Source organism: Pristiophorus japonicus, chromosome 6 (assembly GCF_044704955.1).
Source record: "Pristiophorus japonicus isolate sPriJap1 chromosome 6, sPriJap1.hap1, whole genome shotgun sequence".
Lineage (NCBI taxonomy): Eukaryota > Metazoa > Chordata > Chondrichthyes > Pristiophoridae > Pristiophorus > Pristiophorus japonicus.
This window is the reverse complement of record NC_091982.1, coordinates 216,151,585-216,170,945: the sequence shown is the minus strand read 5'-3', so window position 1 is coordinate 216,170,945 and position 19,361 is coordinate 216,151,585. Positions and strand designations below refer to the sequence as shown.

Sequence of the window (19,361 nt, the reverse complement as noted above, 5' to 3'; positions counted from 1 at the left end):
ATCTGCCGATATTCAGATAATATTCTGCCTTCGTGTTTTTGCTCCCAAAGTGGATAACCTCACATTTATCCACATTATACTGCATCTGCCATGCATATGCCCACTCACCTAACCTGTCCAAATCACCCTGCAGCCTCTCAGCATCCTCCTCACAGCTCACACCACCACCCAGTTTAGTGTCATCTGCAAACTTGGAGATATTACACTCCATTTCTTCATCCAAATCATTAATGTCTAATGTAAAGAGCTGGGGCCCCAGCACTGAGCCCTGCGGCATTCCACTAGTCACTGCCTCCCATTCCGAAAAGGACCCGTTTATCCCGACTCTCTGCTTCCTGTCTGCCAACCAGTTCTCTATCCACGTCAGTCCATAGGAACTGATCCAGAGTCGATAGACTGTTGGAAAATGATTACCAATGCATCCACTATTTCTAGGGCCACTTCCTTAAGTACTCTGGGATGCAGAATATCAGGCCCCGGGGATTTATCGGCCTTCAATCCCATCAATTTCCCTAACACAATTTCCCGCCTAATAAGGATATCCTTCAGTTCCTCCTTCTCACTAGACCCTCGGTCCCCTAGTACTTCCGGAAGGTTATTTGTGTCTTCCTTCGTGAAGACAGATCCAAAGTATTTGTTCAACTGGTCTGCCATTTCTTTGTTCCCCATTATAAATTCACCTGAATCTGACTGCAAGGGACCTACGTTTGTTTTCACTGATCTTTTTCTCTTCACATATCTAAAGAAGCTTTTGCAGTCAGTTTTTATATACCCGGCAAGTTTCCTCTCATACTCTATTTTCCCTCTCCTAATTAAACCCTTTGTTCTCCTCTGCAGAATTCTAAATTTCTCCCAGTCCTCAGGTTTGCTGCTTTTTCTGGCCAATTTATATGCCTCTTCCTTGGATTTAACACTATCATTAATTTCCCTTGTTAGCTACGGTTGAGCCACCTTCCCCATTTTATTTTTACTCCAGACAGGGATGTACAATTGTTGAAGTTCATCCATGTGATCTTTAAATGTTTGCCATTGCCTATCCACCGTCAACTCTTTAAGTATCATTTGCCAGTCTATTCTAGCTAATTCAAGTCTCATACCATCGTGTTGCCTTTCCTTAAGTTCAGGACCCTAGTCTCTGAATTAACTGTGCCACTCTCCATCTTAATAAGGAATTCTACCATATTATGGTCACTCTTCCCCCAAGGGGCCTTGCACAACAAGATTGCTAATTAGTCCTTTCTCATTGCACATCACCCAGTCTAGGATGGCCAGCCCTCTAGTTGGTTCCTCAACATATTTGTCCAGAAAAGCATCCCTAATACACTCCAGGAAATCCTCCATCGTATTGCTACCAGTTTGGATAGCCCAATCTATATGTAGATTAGAGTCGCCCATGATAACTGCCGTACCTTTATTGCACGCATCCTTAATTTCTTGTTTGATGCTGTCCCCAACCTCACTACTACTGTTTGGTGGTCTGTGCACAACTCCCACTAGTGTTTTCTGCACTTTGGTATTCCACAGCTTCACCCATACAGATTCCACATCATCCAAGCTAATGTCCTTCCTTACTATTGTGTTAATTTTCTCTCTAACCAGCAATGCTACCCCACCTCCTTTTCGTTTCTGTCTATCCTTCCTAAATGCTGAATACCCTTGGATGTTGAGTTCCCAGCCTTGGTCACCCTGGAGCCATGTCTCCGTGATGTCAATGATATCATATTCATTAATTGCTGCCTGTGCAGTTAATTCATCCACCTTATTACGAATACTCCTCTCATTGAGGCACAGAGCATTCAGGCTTGTCTTTTTAACACACTTTGTCCTTTTAGAATTAAATAGTTGAGCAGATGCCAGTGTTTGGAGCGAGGGTGTTGCCACGATGCCTTGTATTTGTCCTTCTGGTGGAATGGGGTGTTGGTGATGAGACATTTTGTCAGGAGTAGGGTACTGCTGGAGTTGGCTTTCCCTACACCCTCTCTGCCAATCACGCCTCCCCAGAGGTCTGTGTCCTTGCCGACCCTGGCGTTGAAGTCGCGATGAGAATCAGTTTGTCGCCCGCGGGGACGCAGGTCAGGGATTTTTCGAGGTTGGAGTAAAAACTCTCTTTGGCCTCGTCTGTTGCATTGAGTGTTGGAACATAAGCACTGATGACTGGCGCACTGGTTCTGGGATAGGGTGAGTCGGAGCATCATGAGGCGTTCGTTAGTCCCGCAGGGAGAGTCTTTGAGGCGGTCGACCAGCTCATTTTTGATGGCGAAGCCAACTCCGTGGAGGTGGTGTTCTGCCTCTAGTTTCCCTCTCCAGAAGAAGGTGTAACCTCCATCTTGTTTCTTGAGCTGGCCTTCCCCTGCCCGCCGGGTCTCACTTATGGCGGCGAAGTCGATATCAATGCGTCTAAGTTCCCAGGCAACTATGGCGGTGCAGCGTTCTGGTCTGTTGCTGTTGGGGTTGTCCATGAGGGACCTAACGTTCCAGGTCCTGAACTTCATGTTAGAGAAGTGGAAGATGCGTGTGTGTGATTTCTTTTAATGTGGGGTGGTCATTGCACACCGGCTACCACACAGGCTAAGCTGAGTAAGGTCTTGGTCCAGTGGCAAGGGGGTCCAGGACGACTGGAAACCAGGCACTGCTGTATGGGCCTAGTTGCCTATGGTGAGATGTTGGCCGCAGGCTCAGCGCTGGGTAGCTCCCTTGATGGTAGGTGGTCCAAGGCTTTGTTGGGGATAGGCATTGTGGGGGGGGGGGGGGGTGGCGGCGGGTGGGCGGTCAGTGGTCCACTGGGGTTCAGAGTGGGAGGTCAGCGGGGGGGGCGGTGACAGCCATTGTACTCACCACGTGTTGGAAGAGGAGAGGAGGCTCGGCCATCAGTGGGGAAGGCAAGGTCCAGATCCGGGGCGGGGGGGGTGCCGATAGCCAAGTCCAGCCACCCAATTGCCACGGGAGGCCCAGGTCGTGCCAAGTCGTCCAGTTGCTGTCGGAGGTCCAGCCTGGAGGCCCAGGTCACGGCGAGTCGCCGATGTGTGGTGTGGCGGGAGGCCTGAGGTAGGCCCAAACTTCTGGGATTCGCGGGGTTGGGGTTAGAGTGGGGATTTAAGTGTTTAAGACCCCCTATTAGGGTCCATTAGGGCTGGGGCTTGGGGAAGTTTAGACAATGAGAGGGGGGAGGTTGAGGGTGGAAAGTTGCCGGGGAGATCCCGAGGGAGCTGTTACCCCGACGGCCATTTAGATAATCCCACAACTATCCACTGTATGTCTCTTAGCATTCTATTGAGTCCATTGATGTACCCGGCGCTGCTTCCGGTATGTCTGTTCACTCCTGAACAAAACACTTGCCAACCATGATCATCTTGTTGATGATTGCATTGATATCCTGGCTTTGACTGAAAGTTGTCTCGCACCGTTCCCTCTTACTGAAGTCTCCTGCCAGGCCATACTTTTTACCATCTGCCCTGCCTAAATTGCCTAAGTGGACCTTATCACCAAATTACACCTTGGTCTCTTTCTCCTTTCTCCTCTAGTAATTGCTCCTCCTTTTGAACATCTCATGTTGTTCGATCCTTCTCATCTTTCCTTTAAAATCCTTAAATTGTCTAAAAAACCCCCCCCCCAGTCCCACCCCAAGTTTCTCACTGCGTTATTCTCCCTTCTTTCCTCTCTCGGCCTCCGCACTGAGCCATCTTCAGTTATTTCAATCTTTATCTTGGCTCTCCTTTCCCTATCTCTCCTTAATTCACTGATCTCCTGTCCTCCCTTAACCTCTTCCTCCATATAAACTCTCCTCCTCATAATCATGGCCTCCCTCTCGACCTCCTATGGCTTCTCTACTCCCGTGGTCATCTCTGCACACTTCCTTGTAACCATCAGCACCCACATCTCCCTACCTTCTTTCAACTCCACTTCCTCTGTGTCCGTCCCTGGAAAAAACTGATTTTCCCCCTGCCCCCCCGGCCCCCCCTGCAAATCACTTACAAAAGCATTTTTGTAAGTCCCAACTGCCTAGCCTTCGACTCCCCATTTGCCACAATACCTTTGCAGCCATTGATCTGCTTAACCGCTCCCTCATGCCCACGTTTGATCTTGTCCTCAACAAAACCTTTACTCTCTTTCAGCCTAGTTGATCCTCTGTCTCTCAAGTACATTCCCTGTGCCATGCCTGTCCATCCTCACTTACAACAATGAGGAGCTCATGGACTTTTTTATTACTAATATTGAGACTCTGTTCAACTGCCTCTGTTGCCTCTTTCTTCTGCCCCCCCGCCCCGCCCCCCAAATTCCTCTTGCAGAGAAAGCCAAACCTCCCCCAAGGTTCCACCATGCTCTAGGCCTGAGCCCATATCTACCTTTTAGTTTCCTCTCATGCCCTCTTTGAGCTCATCGTTCATGAGACCTACATTCTGCTACTAATCTGCAGACCACCCCACTTCCCTTCCTTCCTCCATGCTAGCAGATGTTGTAAATGTCTTCCTGCCCTTAGGTACTGACTCACCTCACTAAGAACATAGAAACATAGAAAATAGGTGCAGGAGTAGGCCATTCGGCCCTTCGAGCCTGCAATGAGTTCATGGCTGAAAATGCAACTTCAGTACCCCATTCCTGCTTTCTCGCCATACCCCTTGATCCCCCTAGTAGTAAGGACTCCATCTAACTCCTTTTTGAATATATTTAGTGAATTGGCCTCAACAACTTTCTGTGGTAGAGAATTCCACAGGTTCACCACTCTCCTCGTCTCGGTCCTAAATGGCTTACCCCTTATCCTTAGACTGTGACCCCTGGTTCTGGACTTCCCCAACATTGGGAATATTCTTCCTGCATCTAACCTGTCAGAATTTTAAATGTTTCTATGAGATCCCCTCTCATTCTTCTGAACTCCAGTGAATACAAGCCCAGTTGATCCAGTCTTTCTTGATAGGTCAGTCCCGCCATCCTGGGAATCAGTCTGGTGAACCTTCGCTGCATTCCCTCAATAGCAAGAATGTCCCTCAAGTTAGGAGACCAAAACTGTACACAATACACCAGGTGTGGCCTCACCAAGGCCCTGTACAACTGTAGTAACACCTCCCTGCCCCTGCACTCAAATCCCCTCGCTATGAAGGCCAACATGCCATTTGCTTTCTTAACCGCCTGCTGTACCTGCATGCCAACCTTCAATGACCGATGTACCATGACACCCAGGTCTCGTTGCACCTCCCCTTTTCCTAATCTGTCACCATTCAGATAATGGTCTGTCTCTATGTTTTTAATACCAAAGTGGATAACCTTGCATTTATCCACATTATACTGCATCTGCCATGCATTTGCCCACTCTCCTAACGTATCCAAGGCACTCTGCAGCCTCATAGCATCCTCCTCGCAGCTCACACTGCCACCCAACTTAGTGTCATCCGCAAATTTGGAGATGCCACCTTTAATCCCCTCGTCTAAATCATTAATGTACAATGTAAACAGCTGGGGCTCCAGCACAGAACCTTGCGGTACCCCACTAGTCACTGCCTGCCATTCTGAAAAGTACCCATTTACTCCTACTCTTTGCTTCCTGCCTCTGACAACCAGTTCTCAATCCACGTCAGCACACTACCCCCAATCCCATGTGCTTTAACTTTGCACATTAATCTCTTGTGTGGGACCTTGTCGAAAGCCTTCTGAAAGTCCAAATACACCACATCAACTGGTTCTCCCTTGTCCACTTTACTGGAAATATCCTCACAAAATTCCAGAAGATTTGTCAAGCATGATTTCCCTTTCACAAATCCATGCTGACTTGGACCTATCATGTCACCTCTTTCCAAATGCGCTGCTATGACATCCTTAATACTTGTTTCCATCATCTTACCCACTACCGATGTCAGGCTGACCGGTCTATAATTCCCTGTTTTCTCTCCCTCCTTTTTTAAAAAGTGGGGTTAATTGGCTACCCTCCACTCCATAGGAACTGATCCAGAGTCAATGGAATGTTGGAAAATGACTGTCAATGCATCCGCTATTTCCAAGGCCACCTCCTTAAGTACTCTGGGATGCAGACCATCAGGCCCTGGGGATTTATCGGCTTTCAATCCCATCAATTTCCCCAACACAATTTCCTGACTGAAAAGGATTGCCCTCCGTTCCTCCTTACTAGACCCTCTGACCCCTTTTTTATATCTGGAAGGTTGTTTATGTCCTCCTCAGTGAATACCGAACCAAAGTACTTTTTCAATTGGTCTGCTATTTCTTTGTTCCCCATTATGACTTCCCCTGATTCTGACTGCAGGGGACCTATGTTTGTCTTTACTAACCTTTTTCTCTTTACATATCTATAGAAGCTTTTGCAGTCCGTTTTAATGTTCCCTGCAAGCTTCCTCTCTTACTCTATTTTCCCTGCCCTAATCAAACCCTTTGTCCTCCTCTGCTGAGTTCTAAATTTCTCCCAGTCCCTGGGTTCGCTGCTATTTCTGGCCAATTTGTTTGCCACTTCCTTGGCTTTAATACTATCCCTGATTTCCCTTGATAGCCACGGTTGAGCCATCTTCCCTTTTTTATTTTTATGCCAGACAGGGTTGTACAATTGTTGTAGTTCATCCATGCGGTCTCTAAATGTCTGCCATTGCCCATCCACTGTCAACCCCTTAAGTATCATTCGCCAATCTATCCTAGCCAATTCACGCCTCATAGCTTCAAAGTTACCCGTCTTTAAGTTCTGGACCATGGTCTCTGAATTAACTGTTTCATTCTCCATCCTCATGTAGAATTCCACCATATTATGGTCACTCTTCCTCAAGGGGCCTTGCACAACGAGATTGCTAATTAATCCCCTCTCGTTACACAACACCCAGTCTAAGATGGCCTCCCCCCTAGTTGGTTCCTTGTCACATTGGTCTAGAAAACCATCCCTTATGCACTCCAGGAAATCCTCCTCCACTGTATTGCTTCCAGTTTGGTTTGCCCAATCTATATGCATATTAAAGTCACCCATGATAACTGCTGCACCTTTATTGCATGCACCCCTAATTTCCTGTTTGATGCCCTCCCCAACATCACTACTACTGTTTGGAGGTCTGTACACAACTCCCACTAATGTTTTTTGCCCTTTGGTGTTCTGCAGCTCTACCCATATAGATTACACATCATCCAAGCTAATGTCCTTCCTAACTATTGCATTAATCTCCTCTTTAACCAGCAATGCTACCCCACCTCCTTTTCCTTTTATTCTATCCTTCCTGAATGTTGAATACCCTTGGATGTTGAGTTCCCAGCCCTGATCATCCTGGAGCCACGTCTCTGTAATCCCAATCACATCATATCTGTTAACATCTATTTGCACAGTTAATTCATCCACCTTATTACGGATACTCCTTGCATTAAGACACAAAGCCTTCAGGCTTGTTTTTTTAACACCCTTTGTCCTTTTAGAATTTTGATGTAGTGTGGCCCTTTTTGTTTCTTGCCTTTGTTTACTCGGCCTTCCACTATTGCTTTTTACCTTTCTACCATCTGTTTCTGACTCCATAGTACTTCGCCCTGTCTCACTGCATAGGTTCCCATCCCCCTGCCATATTAGTTTAAACACTCCCGAACTGCATTTGCAAATGTTACCCCTAGGACATCAGTTCCAGTCTTGCCCAAGTGCAGACCGTCCCTTTTGTACAGGTCCCATCTGCACCACTTTCTCAAAAAAAACTCACCTTCGACCCTTCTTTCCTTCACACTCCTTAAAACCCTCTTCTTTGACCAAGCTTTTGATCTCCCATCCTCGTATGTCTTTTTGTCTCGGCATTCCTTATTGTCTGGCTATGCCTCTGTGAAGCACCTTTTTGGATGTTTTCTACCTTTTAAAGGTTCTAAATAAATGTAAGTTGTTACTGTTGGATTAGTGTTTTGGCAGTTAGGCACTATGTCCTGGGCACTAGTTCACAGAAATCCATTTCAATAATGCCTATTTTCACACGATGATGAGGGAAAGTCAGTGGAAGTTTTTGCATTTCCAGTTCACCAGCTGATTTTTCCAATATATAATACTACTGTTCCATCTCCCTCTTCATCCAGAGACTTTTGTCAATTGTTTGAGTAGTAGCAGCTTATCTCTGACTTTAAGGTCTACATCTATCTCAATAACTGGGTCATCACGTAACCTGGAACTGAGAAAGCAAGTTTTGTGTAGGTGGTTAATATCTACTCACCTGGGGCTTCAATTAAAACGAACAGCTGCAAATGATAACTCTTCCCTTGTGTCACCTTTAAAGGATATTAATAGCCATCTTTTTCATCCAAAGCTTGCAGGAAATTCTGTTATAAAGCCTTTGAACTAACATCAGAACCAACGGCGTTGTCCCTATGCAACTCTCTAAATTGCCACACTGCATGCCTTGTTGCTCAAGAAGGATTGAGTGAACTCTGACTTTGCAGTGGGAATACAATGATAGTTAATCTTGTGTCATGTCCATTCTGGTTTCCCGTAGAACCTGCCTCCCCCCACCCCGCCGCGCCCCCCCCCCCCTCCTGAAAAACTGCAGAGCCACATATGGATGTTCCATTCTCTGGACATTTCACTTTGTACCCCAAGATTTCATTTAAGAGCTACAATTTGCAAGCTGTATCACAGTGAATTGCAAGTGGTTTAGTTGGCACTGTAGTACTGGTATGATAAACACATCTGTCTGCTGTGAAATACCTCTATGAACAGGGAAGCACAAGGTGTGAAATAGTTATTGTAGAAAACAGTTTTGCTATCAGCATTGACCTCGGTGAGAAGAGTAGGGAACTTTACAATTTAAAACTACAGAGGAGACCATTTATCCCATCACATCTATTAAAGCAACAAAACTAATTCCACTGTCTTGCTGTCTCTCCCCGTAACCCTCCATCTTCCTCTGATTCGAATAGTTCTTCATTTTTGTGTAAACTTGGAGACTGAATCCTTGTGAGCTGATCAAGTGGAAGTCGAGTCAACAAATTTCTGTATCCATACTGTTTTTTTTGCATTTGTTTCCTTCTGCAGCCTAAGGGCAATGAGGCCAACTGTAGCATTCCAATGTTGCCCCAGCTGAGATCAGCTGACTTGGCACATACTGAAGAACAAACTTGGGACTATCTACATCGGTATAATTCAATAGCACACCATATAGGACTATTTTCACACTAAACCTTTGGTGGAAGGTGCAATAGTTTATTTTCTATTTTAATAGAACCTTTGATTTGAAAATCTTTTTGAATTCTATTGCATAAATGTTTTTTTTTAATGTCTAAGGATGCTCCTCTAGAACAAAGGAAACTCCGAGATCAAACTTGCCAAATATTTTAAAAGCTAACCTCCTGACTGGTATGATCTTTTACTGCTAGAATATTTATACTCCTGAGAGGCTTCAGGTTTTCTAGGTCTGTCCAAACTGGATTCATATTTCTGAGCTCCTAGAAGACTACTTCCTCAGCTATAGTATGGATTACCCACGATATGTGAAGAACAAAGGAATAGAATGATTGATTACTTTTTACTAGTCCTTGAATTGTGAACTTCACATAACATGCTCCTGCTTTCTGGACCTAGAGTTCTGGATTTGTTTTGATAATCTTGCCTCTGATTTTTAAAATCTAATGCAATGTACCAGGACCAGATGGCCTAGCAAATTATTTCCCCTTCACTTCCTTGCTGGATATATTAGACACCTTTTCAATGCTATCTTCTTTTGAAGAATTGTGACTATTGTGTCTCAATCCCCAACACTATTTCCTACTTAAGATCGATCATCTGCTACCAGCCACTTGCCATTTTGAAGAGAAGAGAAGAGAAATTAGCCCAAAGATCGATTGCAAAATTGTTGGGTACTCAGAGGATTAACAATTGTTTTGCTGTTTCTTCATGGCCTTCAGAGCTCGAAGAGGGACAGTAACGAAAGGGTAAAATGTTTTGTTCTTCAATGGTAATTTGACCACTTTGCTCCTCTACTTTGCCCGCAAAATGGACCCACTTCTAGGATCAGTTTGTAACTGAACACAGGGTGAGTTTTGGTACTGTGGAAGAAACATTCTCATTTAATTTATAAATTGGCGCTCGGTGTTCTCCAGATGTGTTAGATCTGCAATCGCAGTTAACTTGCATTTTAGCATTTTCAGAGTTTGTTTGGAGATGCTTAATCTGAATTGAACATAAGAAAATACCTTTCAACTCAAATTAAACATGCTGTCCCACTAACCATTCTAGAAGTGCTGGAGTTGTTCTCTTTGTTCACTTTCCTCTCTTGCTTTATAAAACTATTAATCCAAAATAAATCCCAATAAATAATTTTATTTCGTTCAAATCTGTTCTTTTTCTCATGCTACCCTTCTCTGCAAACTAAGATCTGGATCTTGGTTATTAATCCACAGAAAATTACAGTTCTCTCTGCGGTGATTCTATTGTTGGAACCAATGTTTCTATCATTTACTGAATATCTACTTTTCACTTATGCCTTGCCAGTTCAGTGAGCTTGTATACCAAAGTCAAATTGAGTCTTCTAAAGAAACAAATATACACGCGAGAAGAATTTAATAGATTAAAACAATACCATCAGCAAATATTTTTGGTAGTGGATGTCAGTACACAAATTCCAATATTGATCGGTATGTGTATCAGATTTTTAATGGCAGGGATATGTATATGTAATGAATGATTTAACATAAAATGCTGTATGCCTCGCAGTACCAAATATCTTCCCTTCTTTCATATTTGACTTTTTTTAGTTAAAGTTGGCTTAAATGATTAACCAAAGTAATCTTGACAGTATTTCATACACACAAGTGGTATCATTTAATTATAATGAACAGCTCTAGCCAAAGTTTAAAAAAAATTGTGGAGTTATTGAGATAAAATTAAATTGAATAATTTTTGGGGTAATTTGTTTACTGTTTGCTACTGTTGCCCTCTTCGTGATCCTGCAGTGAGCAGAATAGCAGGGCAGGAGCTATTTGAGAGCACGCTCACTGGTGCTTTGGAATCATTTGCTACAAAGTATGAGAAATTGGTCTATTTAACTGTTCACAAAGTCTCTAACTCCATGCTGCACAGAGAGTGCAAAATCATAATACAAAAGCATTTTCTAGCAATTTGTGACTGACTTCATTTATGCTCTAACACATTTTGCAGCTTGAATAGTTTAATATCCATTAATACTACTCGCAGCCCATCTTAATAAATTATTCTGGACAGCAAAACTCATAACTTAGAAGTTAATTAAAAAGTATATATATATTTTGTCCCACAGAGAAAATAGCCAAGTCTGGGATAAGCAAAATTGCATTCAAGGACAAATACAAAGTTGACAAAAAATATATATGTTATTTGTGTTTCCCGATGTGCATTTCCATACAATATTCGTGTGGTATTATTGCTACCAAGTACCTGACTATGGCTCCTTTACAGGATTGGTCTTAAGAGGGAGAAGGAGTTCTAGTTCTGATGTTCACTTACTGTGCAATACATTGTGTCACATTCCAATGTAAAAACATCTGTTCTATTAATAAAGTTTAGTGCAATTAGTTTATGTAAGTTAGATATTTTAAAACTAGACATATTTTAGTAGAAGAAGGTAAAAATATAAGTTTCCTGTCCTGCAGGACAGGTGCTTCTTTCTTTTACCACTGTTTTCTGACCCTTCACATTATAGAATTCTTCAGATGAGACAGCGCAGGAAGAAGAAAAGGTCATAGTGGCAGAGAAAGTAAGTTCTATCGCAAATAACCTATTGAAATATTCTAGGTATTTCTTAAACTAGATTAAGTAGTGATTTCAGTTCATCTGTACAGCACAAGTGTAGGTATAAGAATAGCATGAGGAATAAATTAGTTCCTTAATATGTCCGCTTGCTTAATTTAGTCAGATGTTGCGTACGAGTCCTCATTTCTGCACACTCAGCTTGAAGTGTTGTGTTCGAACAATTTCTCAGGACTAGTTTAACTCTATATATAAAGTAAACAACCTATCTCTTTAGGTCTGTTAATAACTCCTTATGATATTGTATGCTCATCAGTAGTAGGGCCGTGCTTCCATGAGACATGTCCTTTATCATTACTTGATTGCAAGAGGTATAAGTGAAAACCTTGTGTTAATAAGTACAATATTCATTATTAATTTACAATTTTTAATATTACTTAAAAAAAAAAAACCTCCCTTCTGTTTTCTCCCCTAGGCAGTCCCCTTCACTTTTGAGTGGTGCTAGTTATTGTAGACGACGTAAATTCTTTCTACGTTTAATAATGCTTTTAGTAAAGCTGATTGCGGTTGTTGAAGTTTGAACATTGTTTCCATGTCTTTCTACTAATAACCGTGGCAAAAATTATCCTAGATACACATGATTTTTTTCTTTAGCTGATTTAATAGGAGTATATTGGAATAATCTGTTGTGTTGCACAGTAAAGTATACAAGAAATGTCCATGTCAGTGCAATAAATAAAGCTAAAACTTAATGGTTGGCACTTTGTATTCCTACCCTAAAGGACTGTGCACAGAATGGTAAGAACTGTGCTCAAGATTCCCCATACGGAGAAAATCTCCACCATCCCAAGGGAGGGAAATGGCAAGCAATGACTGCACATCCACATTGAAAGAGAAAGACCCAAGAAAGACTTCCTTTCTCTCTCCACCCCTGAACCCCTAGACAAATTATTACATAGTACTTTGTTCACCATCCAATAAGTTGTCCTCTTGTGCACTACATAGTGACTGAATGAGGAGCTTCATTGGAAGAGAGCTAGCAGTAACTTGCCCGCCTGCTTCCTAATTCCATGAAATAGTGCGGGGGAAATTAAGATAATTTTATGGTTTTCTTTTAAATATAGTATTGCATAAAATTGTAAATCACAGGGTCTCCTATGATACAAACTGCATACTGGTTCTATATTTTGGACCAATCCACTTTCTAATTTATTTGCAATGGCTTAGAGTTACATAACACAAAGTAAATGGAATGTTTTTGATAATCCCTTTTTCGTAATATAACTTCCCAGATTTCCCCACAATTGAACAATGCTTTCAGTCAAGAATTGAGAACTAATCTCGTAAATGAGGCCACACTGAAGGCTTAGGCATTACAGAAATCATATACAAACCCTTTTAAGTACAGGGGTAATGAGAGCAAACCCTGCTTTGTATCACAATGCTGACTGAGCTTGGGATAAAGCAGTCATCATCATTGCATTGGAAACAAAAATGACATTGTGTTATAAACACAATTTTCACTGAGCTACAAATGTTGAAATTCCGCATATTACTAGTACCATTTATTTCCAAGATTAGGTATATACCCTTTTAATTTCCCGTTCTCTGATAAATAGGATGGGTGATAACTTTATTGCTGCTCTCTACCACGTTTTGACAGCAATATGCACAGTGGTGCTGGATGGCTTACCTTCTGACTTTTGTCAAACTTCCCTTCTGCTCTCTCTCCCTCCACTGCTCAACTAACTAGCTCACTGTAAAGATCTGATGGCATAAACTCCTGTTCAATCTCTGTTATAATACATTGAAAGTTCAGGCCACCACAAGCATTACATGCAGGTTTGTAAACTGGTTCTTTAAAGTGTTGTGGCTAGAACTTCTTTCTATACCTCAAGTCGAAAGAATTTGGACTGGATTAATGTAGTGAAGTAATGAATAATTGTTCTTTTAATTAGAGTAAAATCCAAACTTTAAAAGGGGTAACAAACCAAGTAATTAACATTTTGAAGCAAACATTTATGACTTGTGCAAATATTGTTTTAATTTCCCTCAATTTGCACAGTATTTAACTACTATAGCAGTACTGAAATTGAAGATGGTATTGTGAGCAATACAATTTTTAATATTTATTAGGATTCAGGATTTTAAGTTCTGTGCAGATGTATGTAAATCAGTATTTTAAAAAAAACATGTGTTGATGCAGTATTCTCCCAGGGTTCCATTATTCACTTAGTGGGAATATTTTGTCTGATTAGTGGTAGTTACCATTAAAATGATCCTATTTGGACTGTACTATCAGCATATTACGTGACATGATGTACCATGCAGTAGCAAGATGTGGATTTATACCTGGTACGAGACATTTATTCCATGTTCGACTGTCGAAGGTGCATCCCAAGGACAAGGAAAATTGAAAGACAAGTAAACACTTGCCACTTTCTTGTGCTTTCTATAATGGTAGCTTAATGAACAATGGAAGCAACATTTTGGGAGCATTGTGTGTTGTATGTGGCATAGGAGATATTAAGAAGGGAGAAATGAACAAAGACAGCAGAATGATGGAGCGGATACTTGTAATTAACTTTAATAATTTGTTTACCAACTATAACCCAGTTCTAAAAGTTAATGTGACAGACTGTTCATACTTATTTTCAATCCAATTCCCACATTATATAAAAAGAAAACCAGGTGTTGGTAAAGCCAACTGACGAGGACCAAGTGGTGTGTACAAAGTCATTGTTCTGACTATATAACCCACAAATACCACAGTATGTGTATTTTGCAAATTTAATTTAAATTTTTGTTCTTTGTGCGATTTACTGGTGCATATGTAATCAAGCTGTGCTAAGTTGATACGATAATCACGCCATTAGAACATCCTAAAGTGCTTACTACCAACGAATTACATTTAAAGTGCAGTCACTATTTTATGATGGCATATCTGACAGCCTGCTTGTGCACAGCAAAATCCAGCAAATGAGACGAATAACCAATTTTTGATGGTGATCTTTTGAGGGAGGAATGTAAGCCAGAATATCCTGAATGACCAGTTTCATGGGATCCTGTATGTTGACCTGAACCACTGGAATAGGCAAATGAGGCATCGGTTTACATCTTCTCCAGAAAAACAGTACTTTTCAAAATGCAGCAATTTCTCCATACTGTGTTGAAGTGTTGGCCTAGATTAAGTGCTCAAGTTTAGCTTGATGCACATTTACATCAAGGTTATGATGCAAATTTTTGAATGTGCTCTAATAGCAGTTTGAGTTTGGAATCTGGTTATTAGAAAGGTTCATAAAACCATGTAGTAATTTTTTATCATCCCCCATTTTTAAAACTGGCGCAGATAATAAATTAAAGCAAAATAAGTTGCAAGTAAATGCTCTCTCGGGTACCTGTACTTTAACGTTGAATGGTCGGGAGTTTGTGTGATGTCAGTGGTTTCAAAAAAGTTTTAGCAGGAGCTCAATATAGACATAACCCACTGAATATAAGCCAGCACTTTAAACTCAACACATATTGTCCAAACTAGAGATACTGGGGGTTACCTTATGTGTGTGGAACTATACAGCAAGCAATGAATGCTTTCAGAAAGGAATGGGAAAAAATTAACGAGAAGAAAAATAACTGGTACTTTTAAGCCAGAAGGTTAATATAAAATGGATAATTTCTGTAAGCATCATTGTTGTAGAAAATTGAGTATATAAGGCAAATAGTTGATTTTTCCTCATTTATTCAGCCTCAATGGACTAGAAATTCAATCGGGCCGTGCCCATTTTCAGCCATAAAACGAGAGCCTAAAGGTCCAATATGACAGATGATGTCTGTCCTGCGCTTGGAAAACACCATACTCGATTGGACTACTCTAGACTAATTATAATATTTAAATAAGGGCTCTTCGCTGGTCTGCCCAGCATCTAACTTGCCATGTTATAATCTTGCCCAACAACTTGTGGTGCTATTAGCCAATGCCCAGAGCCAGAGCTCTGAAAGCACTTCTGAGAGCAACTCATCAAAGAGTGCTTCACATGAACAATACCTCCCATCCGCAATACACAAACAATCCCGTAATCCTTATCACTGTCCTTATTACTATAATTCAATTGCTTGCCTTCCTTCAGTCCAACCTCATGGGTCATGCCCACACCTGATGACAAATAGCACCAAATCAGAAAACAGAAACTTTATTCACTTCAGATTTGAACAACAGTTAAGTGGAATAATTAAGAATCACCTTTCTGCTTGACTTGTATATTTGATTATCTATTCTAGTGCTCTTACAAGGTATATACCAAGTGGCCAGAGTTTGGGAGGTGGAAAGCTATTGTGCTTCCAATGAGGACACTTCAGATAACCATGGTAGAAGACGTCGAGCTCTAGGCATTGAGGGCCCAACCACAGACTGCAACATCTTGACATGGGCTGGGGCAGTCTGGTCCAGCCAGCTGTATGGTACTGATTATGGCATTGGTGGAGTGGATGGCAGGGACTCTTGTATGCCGCCATCCCGAGAGGACACAGCAGGTGCTTCTTCAATGAAAGAGTATGTGTAAAAAGGTAATGATTGTAGAGTGCTTGAAATCGTAATTCGAATCATAGAATGGTTACAGCACAGAAGGAGGCATTCGGCCCATCGAGCCTGTGCCAGGTCTCTGCAAGAGCACGTCAGCTAGTCCCATTCCCTCGTTCTTTCCCTGTAGCCCTGCAAATATTTTTCCTTCAGGTACTTGTCCAATTCCCTTTTGAAAGCCACAATTGAATCTATCTCCACCACCCTTTCAAGCAGTGAATTCCAGATCCTAACCACTCGCTGCGTAAAAAAGTTTTTCCTCATGTCACCTTTGGTTCTTCTGCCAATCACCTTAAATCTGTGTCCTCAAGTTCTCTACCCTTCTGCCAATGGGAACAGTTTTTCTCTCTACTCTATCCAGACCCCTCATAATTTTGAACAATTCTATCAAATCACCTCTCAATGTTCTCTGCTCTACGGAGAACAACTCCAGCTTCTCCAGTTTATCCATGTAACTGAAGTCCCTCGTGCCTGGAATCATTCTTGTAAATCTTTTCTGCACCCTCTCTAAGGCGTTCACATCCTTCCTAAAGTGTAGTGCCCAGAATTGGACACAATACCCTAATTGAGGCCAAACCAGTGTTTTATAAAGATTCTTCATAACTTCCTGGCTTTTGTACTCTCTGCCTCTATTTATGAAGCCCAGGATCTCGTATGCTTTTTTAACCACTTTCTCAATCTGCCCTGCCACGTTCAAATATTTGTGCACATATACCACATGGTCTCTCTGTTCGTACACCCCCTTTAGAATTGTACCTCTTAGTTTAAATTGCCTCTCCTCCTTCTTCCTACCAAAATGTATCACTTCGCACTTCTCTACGTTAAATTTTATCTGCCATGTGCCTTCCCATTCTACCAGTCTGTCTGTCTTCTTGAACTCTTTCACTATCCTCACTGTTCACTCTACTTCCAAAAAATGTTATCTGCATATTTTGAAAATATGTCCTGTACGCCCAAGTCTAAGTCATTAATACATATCAAGAAAAGCAGTGGTCCTAGTATCGACCCTTGGGGAACACCACTGTATACCATCCTCCAGTCTGAAAAACAACCATTCACCACTACTCTCTGTTTCCTGTCACTTAGCCAATTTCGTATCCATGCTGGCACTGTCCCTTTTATTGCATGGGCTTCAACTTTGCTGGCAAGCCTATTATGTGGCACTTTATCAAATGCCTTTGGAAGTCCATGTACACCACATCAACTGCAGTGCTCTCATCAACCCTCTCTGTAACCTCATCAAAAAACTCGATCAAGTTAGTTAAGCACTATTTGCCTTCAACAAATCTGTGTTGGCTTTCCTGAATTAATCCATACTTGTACAAGTGACTCTTAATTTTGTCCCTGATTATCATTTCTAAAAGCTTCCCTGCTACCAAGGTTAAACTGACTGGCCTGTAGTTGCTGGGCTTATTCCCTGAACCAGATCCAGCAACGCCTCTTTTCTCGTTTAGCCGGAAATGTGATCATGAATGTTCTCCTGAACACCCTTCATAAATTCTTCTCCCTCTTGGCCCTTTGCACTATTATCTCAGTCTATATTCGGGTAGTTGGTCCTCTGTTAGCACGACTCTATAGTTCTTGCACCTCTGTAATTTCCCTGCAAATTTGCTCCCACTAGTTGGCGGCCTATAGAATACACCTAGTAGTGTAATGGCATCTCTATTGTTTTTCAACTCTAGCAAAATAGCTTCTGTCCTAGACCTCTCCAGGACATCCTCTCTCTTCAGCAATGTAATATTCTCCTTAATCAATACTGCCACCCCACCTCCTTTCCTATCTTTCCTGAACATCTTGTATCCAGGAATATTTAGTACTTAATCCTGACCTTTTTTAAGCCAGTTCTCCGTTATTGCTACGTCATATTCCCATGTGGCTATTTGCATCTGCAGCTCACCAACCTTAATTACCACACTTCATGCATTCACACACATGCATTGTAAATCTATCTTGGACCACCTTGTATTTTCTCTTAGTCTGACCCCACTAGTACTGTACTGATTCTTTCTCTAGTGCTATCTGTCTCTCCCAATTGTTTGTGCATCTTGTTTCTCCTTTTATAAGGCTACATCCTAATGCCCATCCTCCTGACAAATTAGTTTAAACCTTCCCCAACAGCAGTAGCAAACCCCCTCACAAGGACATTGGTCCCAGCTCTGATGAAGTGCAACACGTCCGGCCTGTACAGATTCATCCTCCCCCAGAACCGGTACCAATGTTCCATGAATCTAAAGCCTTCCCTCTTGCACCATCTCTCTCTCCAGCCACGCATTCATCTGCTCTATCCTCCTTTTTCTATACTCATTAGCTCGTGGCACCAGGAGTAATTTGAAGATTGCTACCTTTTGAAGTCCTTCTTTTTAATCTCTCTTTCCTAGCTCCATAAAATCTGCCTGCAGGCCCTCATCCCTCTTTCTACCTATGTTGATACCTATATGGACCTCCTGGCTGTTCACCCTCTCCCTCAGAATGTTCTGTAGCTGCTCAGTGACATCCTTGACCCTGGCACCAGGGAGGCAACATATCATACTGGAGCCACGTCTGCGGCCGCAGGAATGCCTGTCTGTTCACCTAACTATCTCCTATCTCTTGATTTCCCGATCTTCCTCTTCCACCCTGCCCCCTGTACAGCTGAGCCACCTGTGGTGCCATGGACTTGGCTCTGGCTGTACTCCCCAGAGGAACCATTGCCCATACCAATATTCAGTACTGAATACTGGTTGATGAGCGAGAGGCACTCAAAGGACTCCTGCACTACCTGCCTGTTCCTCCTTGTCTGTCTGACGGTTACCCATTCCCTCTCTGCCTGCACACTTCTGTGCTGCAGAAATAAACTTAAAACTTAAAAAAAACAATCACCAGCTGCTCGCCAATCAGCTCCTTCCCTTGCGCTGACTTCACTTACCTTGCTCCCTGACACTTGTGCTCCCTCCGGACCCTTGGGCCTACCTCTGTCTGCAGCTGCTCCTCTCGTCCTGTAGCTCCGCTCTCCTATCTATTAACTTAGACACCTTGGGTTCTGTGGCTCCACTCCTTTTCAGTCTGACGTCTCCACCGCCTGCCTCCTCTCCACCAAATTCATGCGCTCATAAAATTCCTCAGAGAATACAGGAGTTTCCAATCTTT

General features: G+C 42.3%; 1 protein-coding gene across 3 annotated transcripts in view; it reads left to right on the top strand.

Annotated features, from left to right (window-relative positions):
* The window catches only part of acsl3a (acyl-CoA synthetase long chain family member 3a), a 165,891-nt gene that overhangs the window by 33,695 nt on the left and 112,835 nt on the right, over positions 1-19,361 (top strand). For 2 of the 3 annotated variants that reach the window (XM_070883594.1, XM_070883593.1), the window contains exon 3: positions 11,616-11,669. The exons of the other annotated variant lie outside the window; for it this stretch is intronic. In XM_070883594.1, the coding sequence (XP_070739695.1) occupies positions 11,616-11,669 (54 nt within the window). The remainder of the gene's footprint in view (positions 1-11,615; positions 11,670-19,361) is intronic. 3 annotated transcript variants of the gene reach the window in all.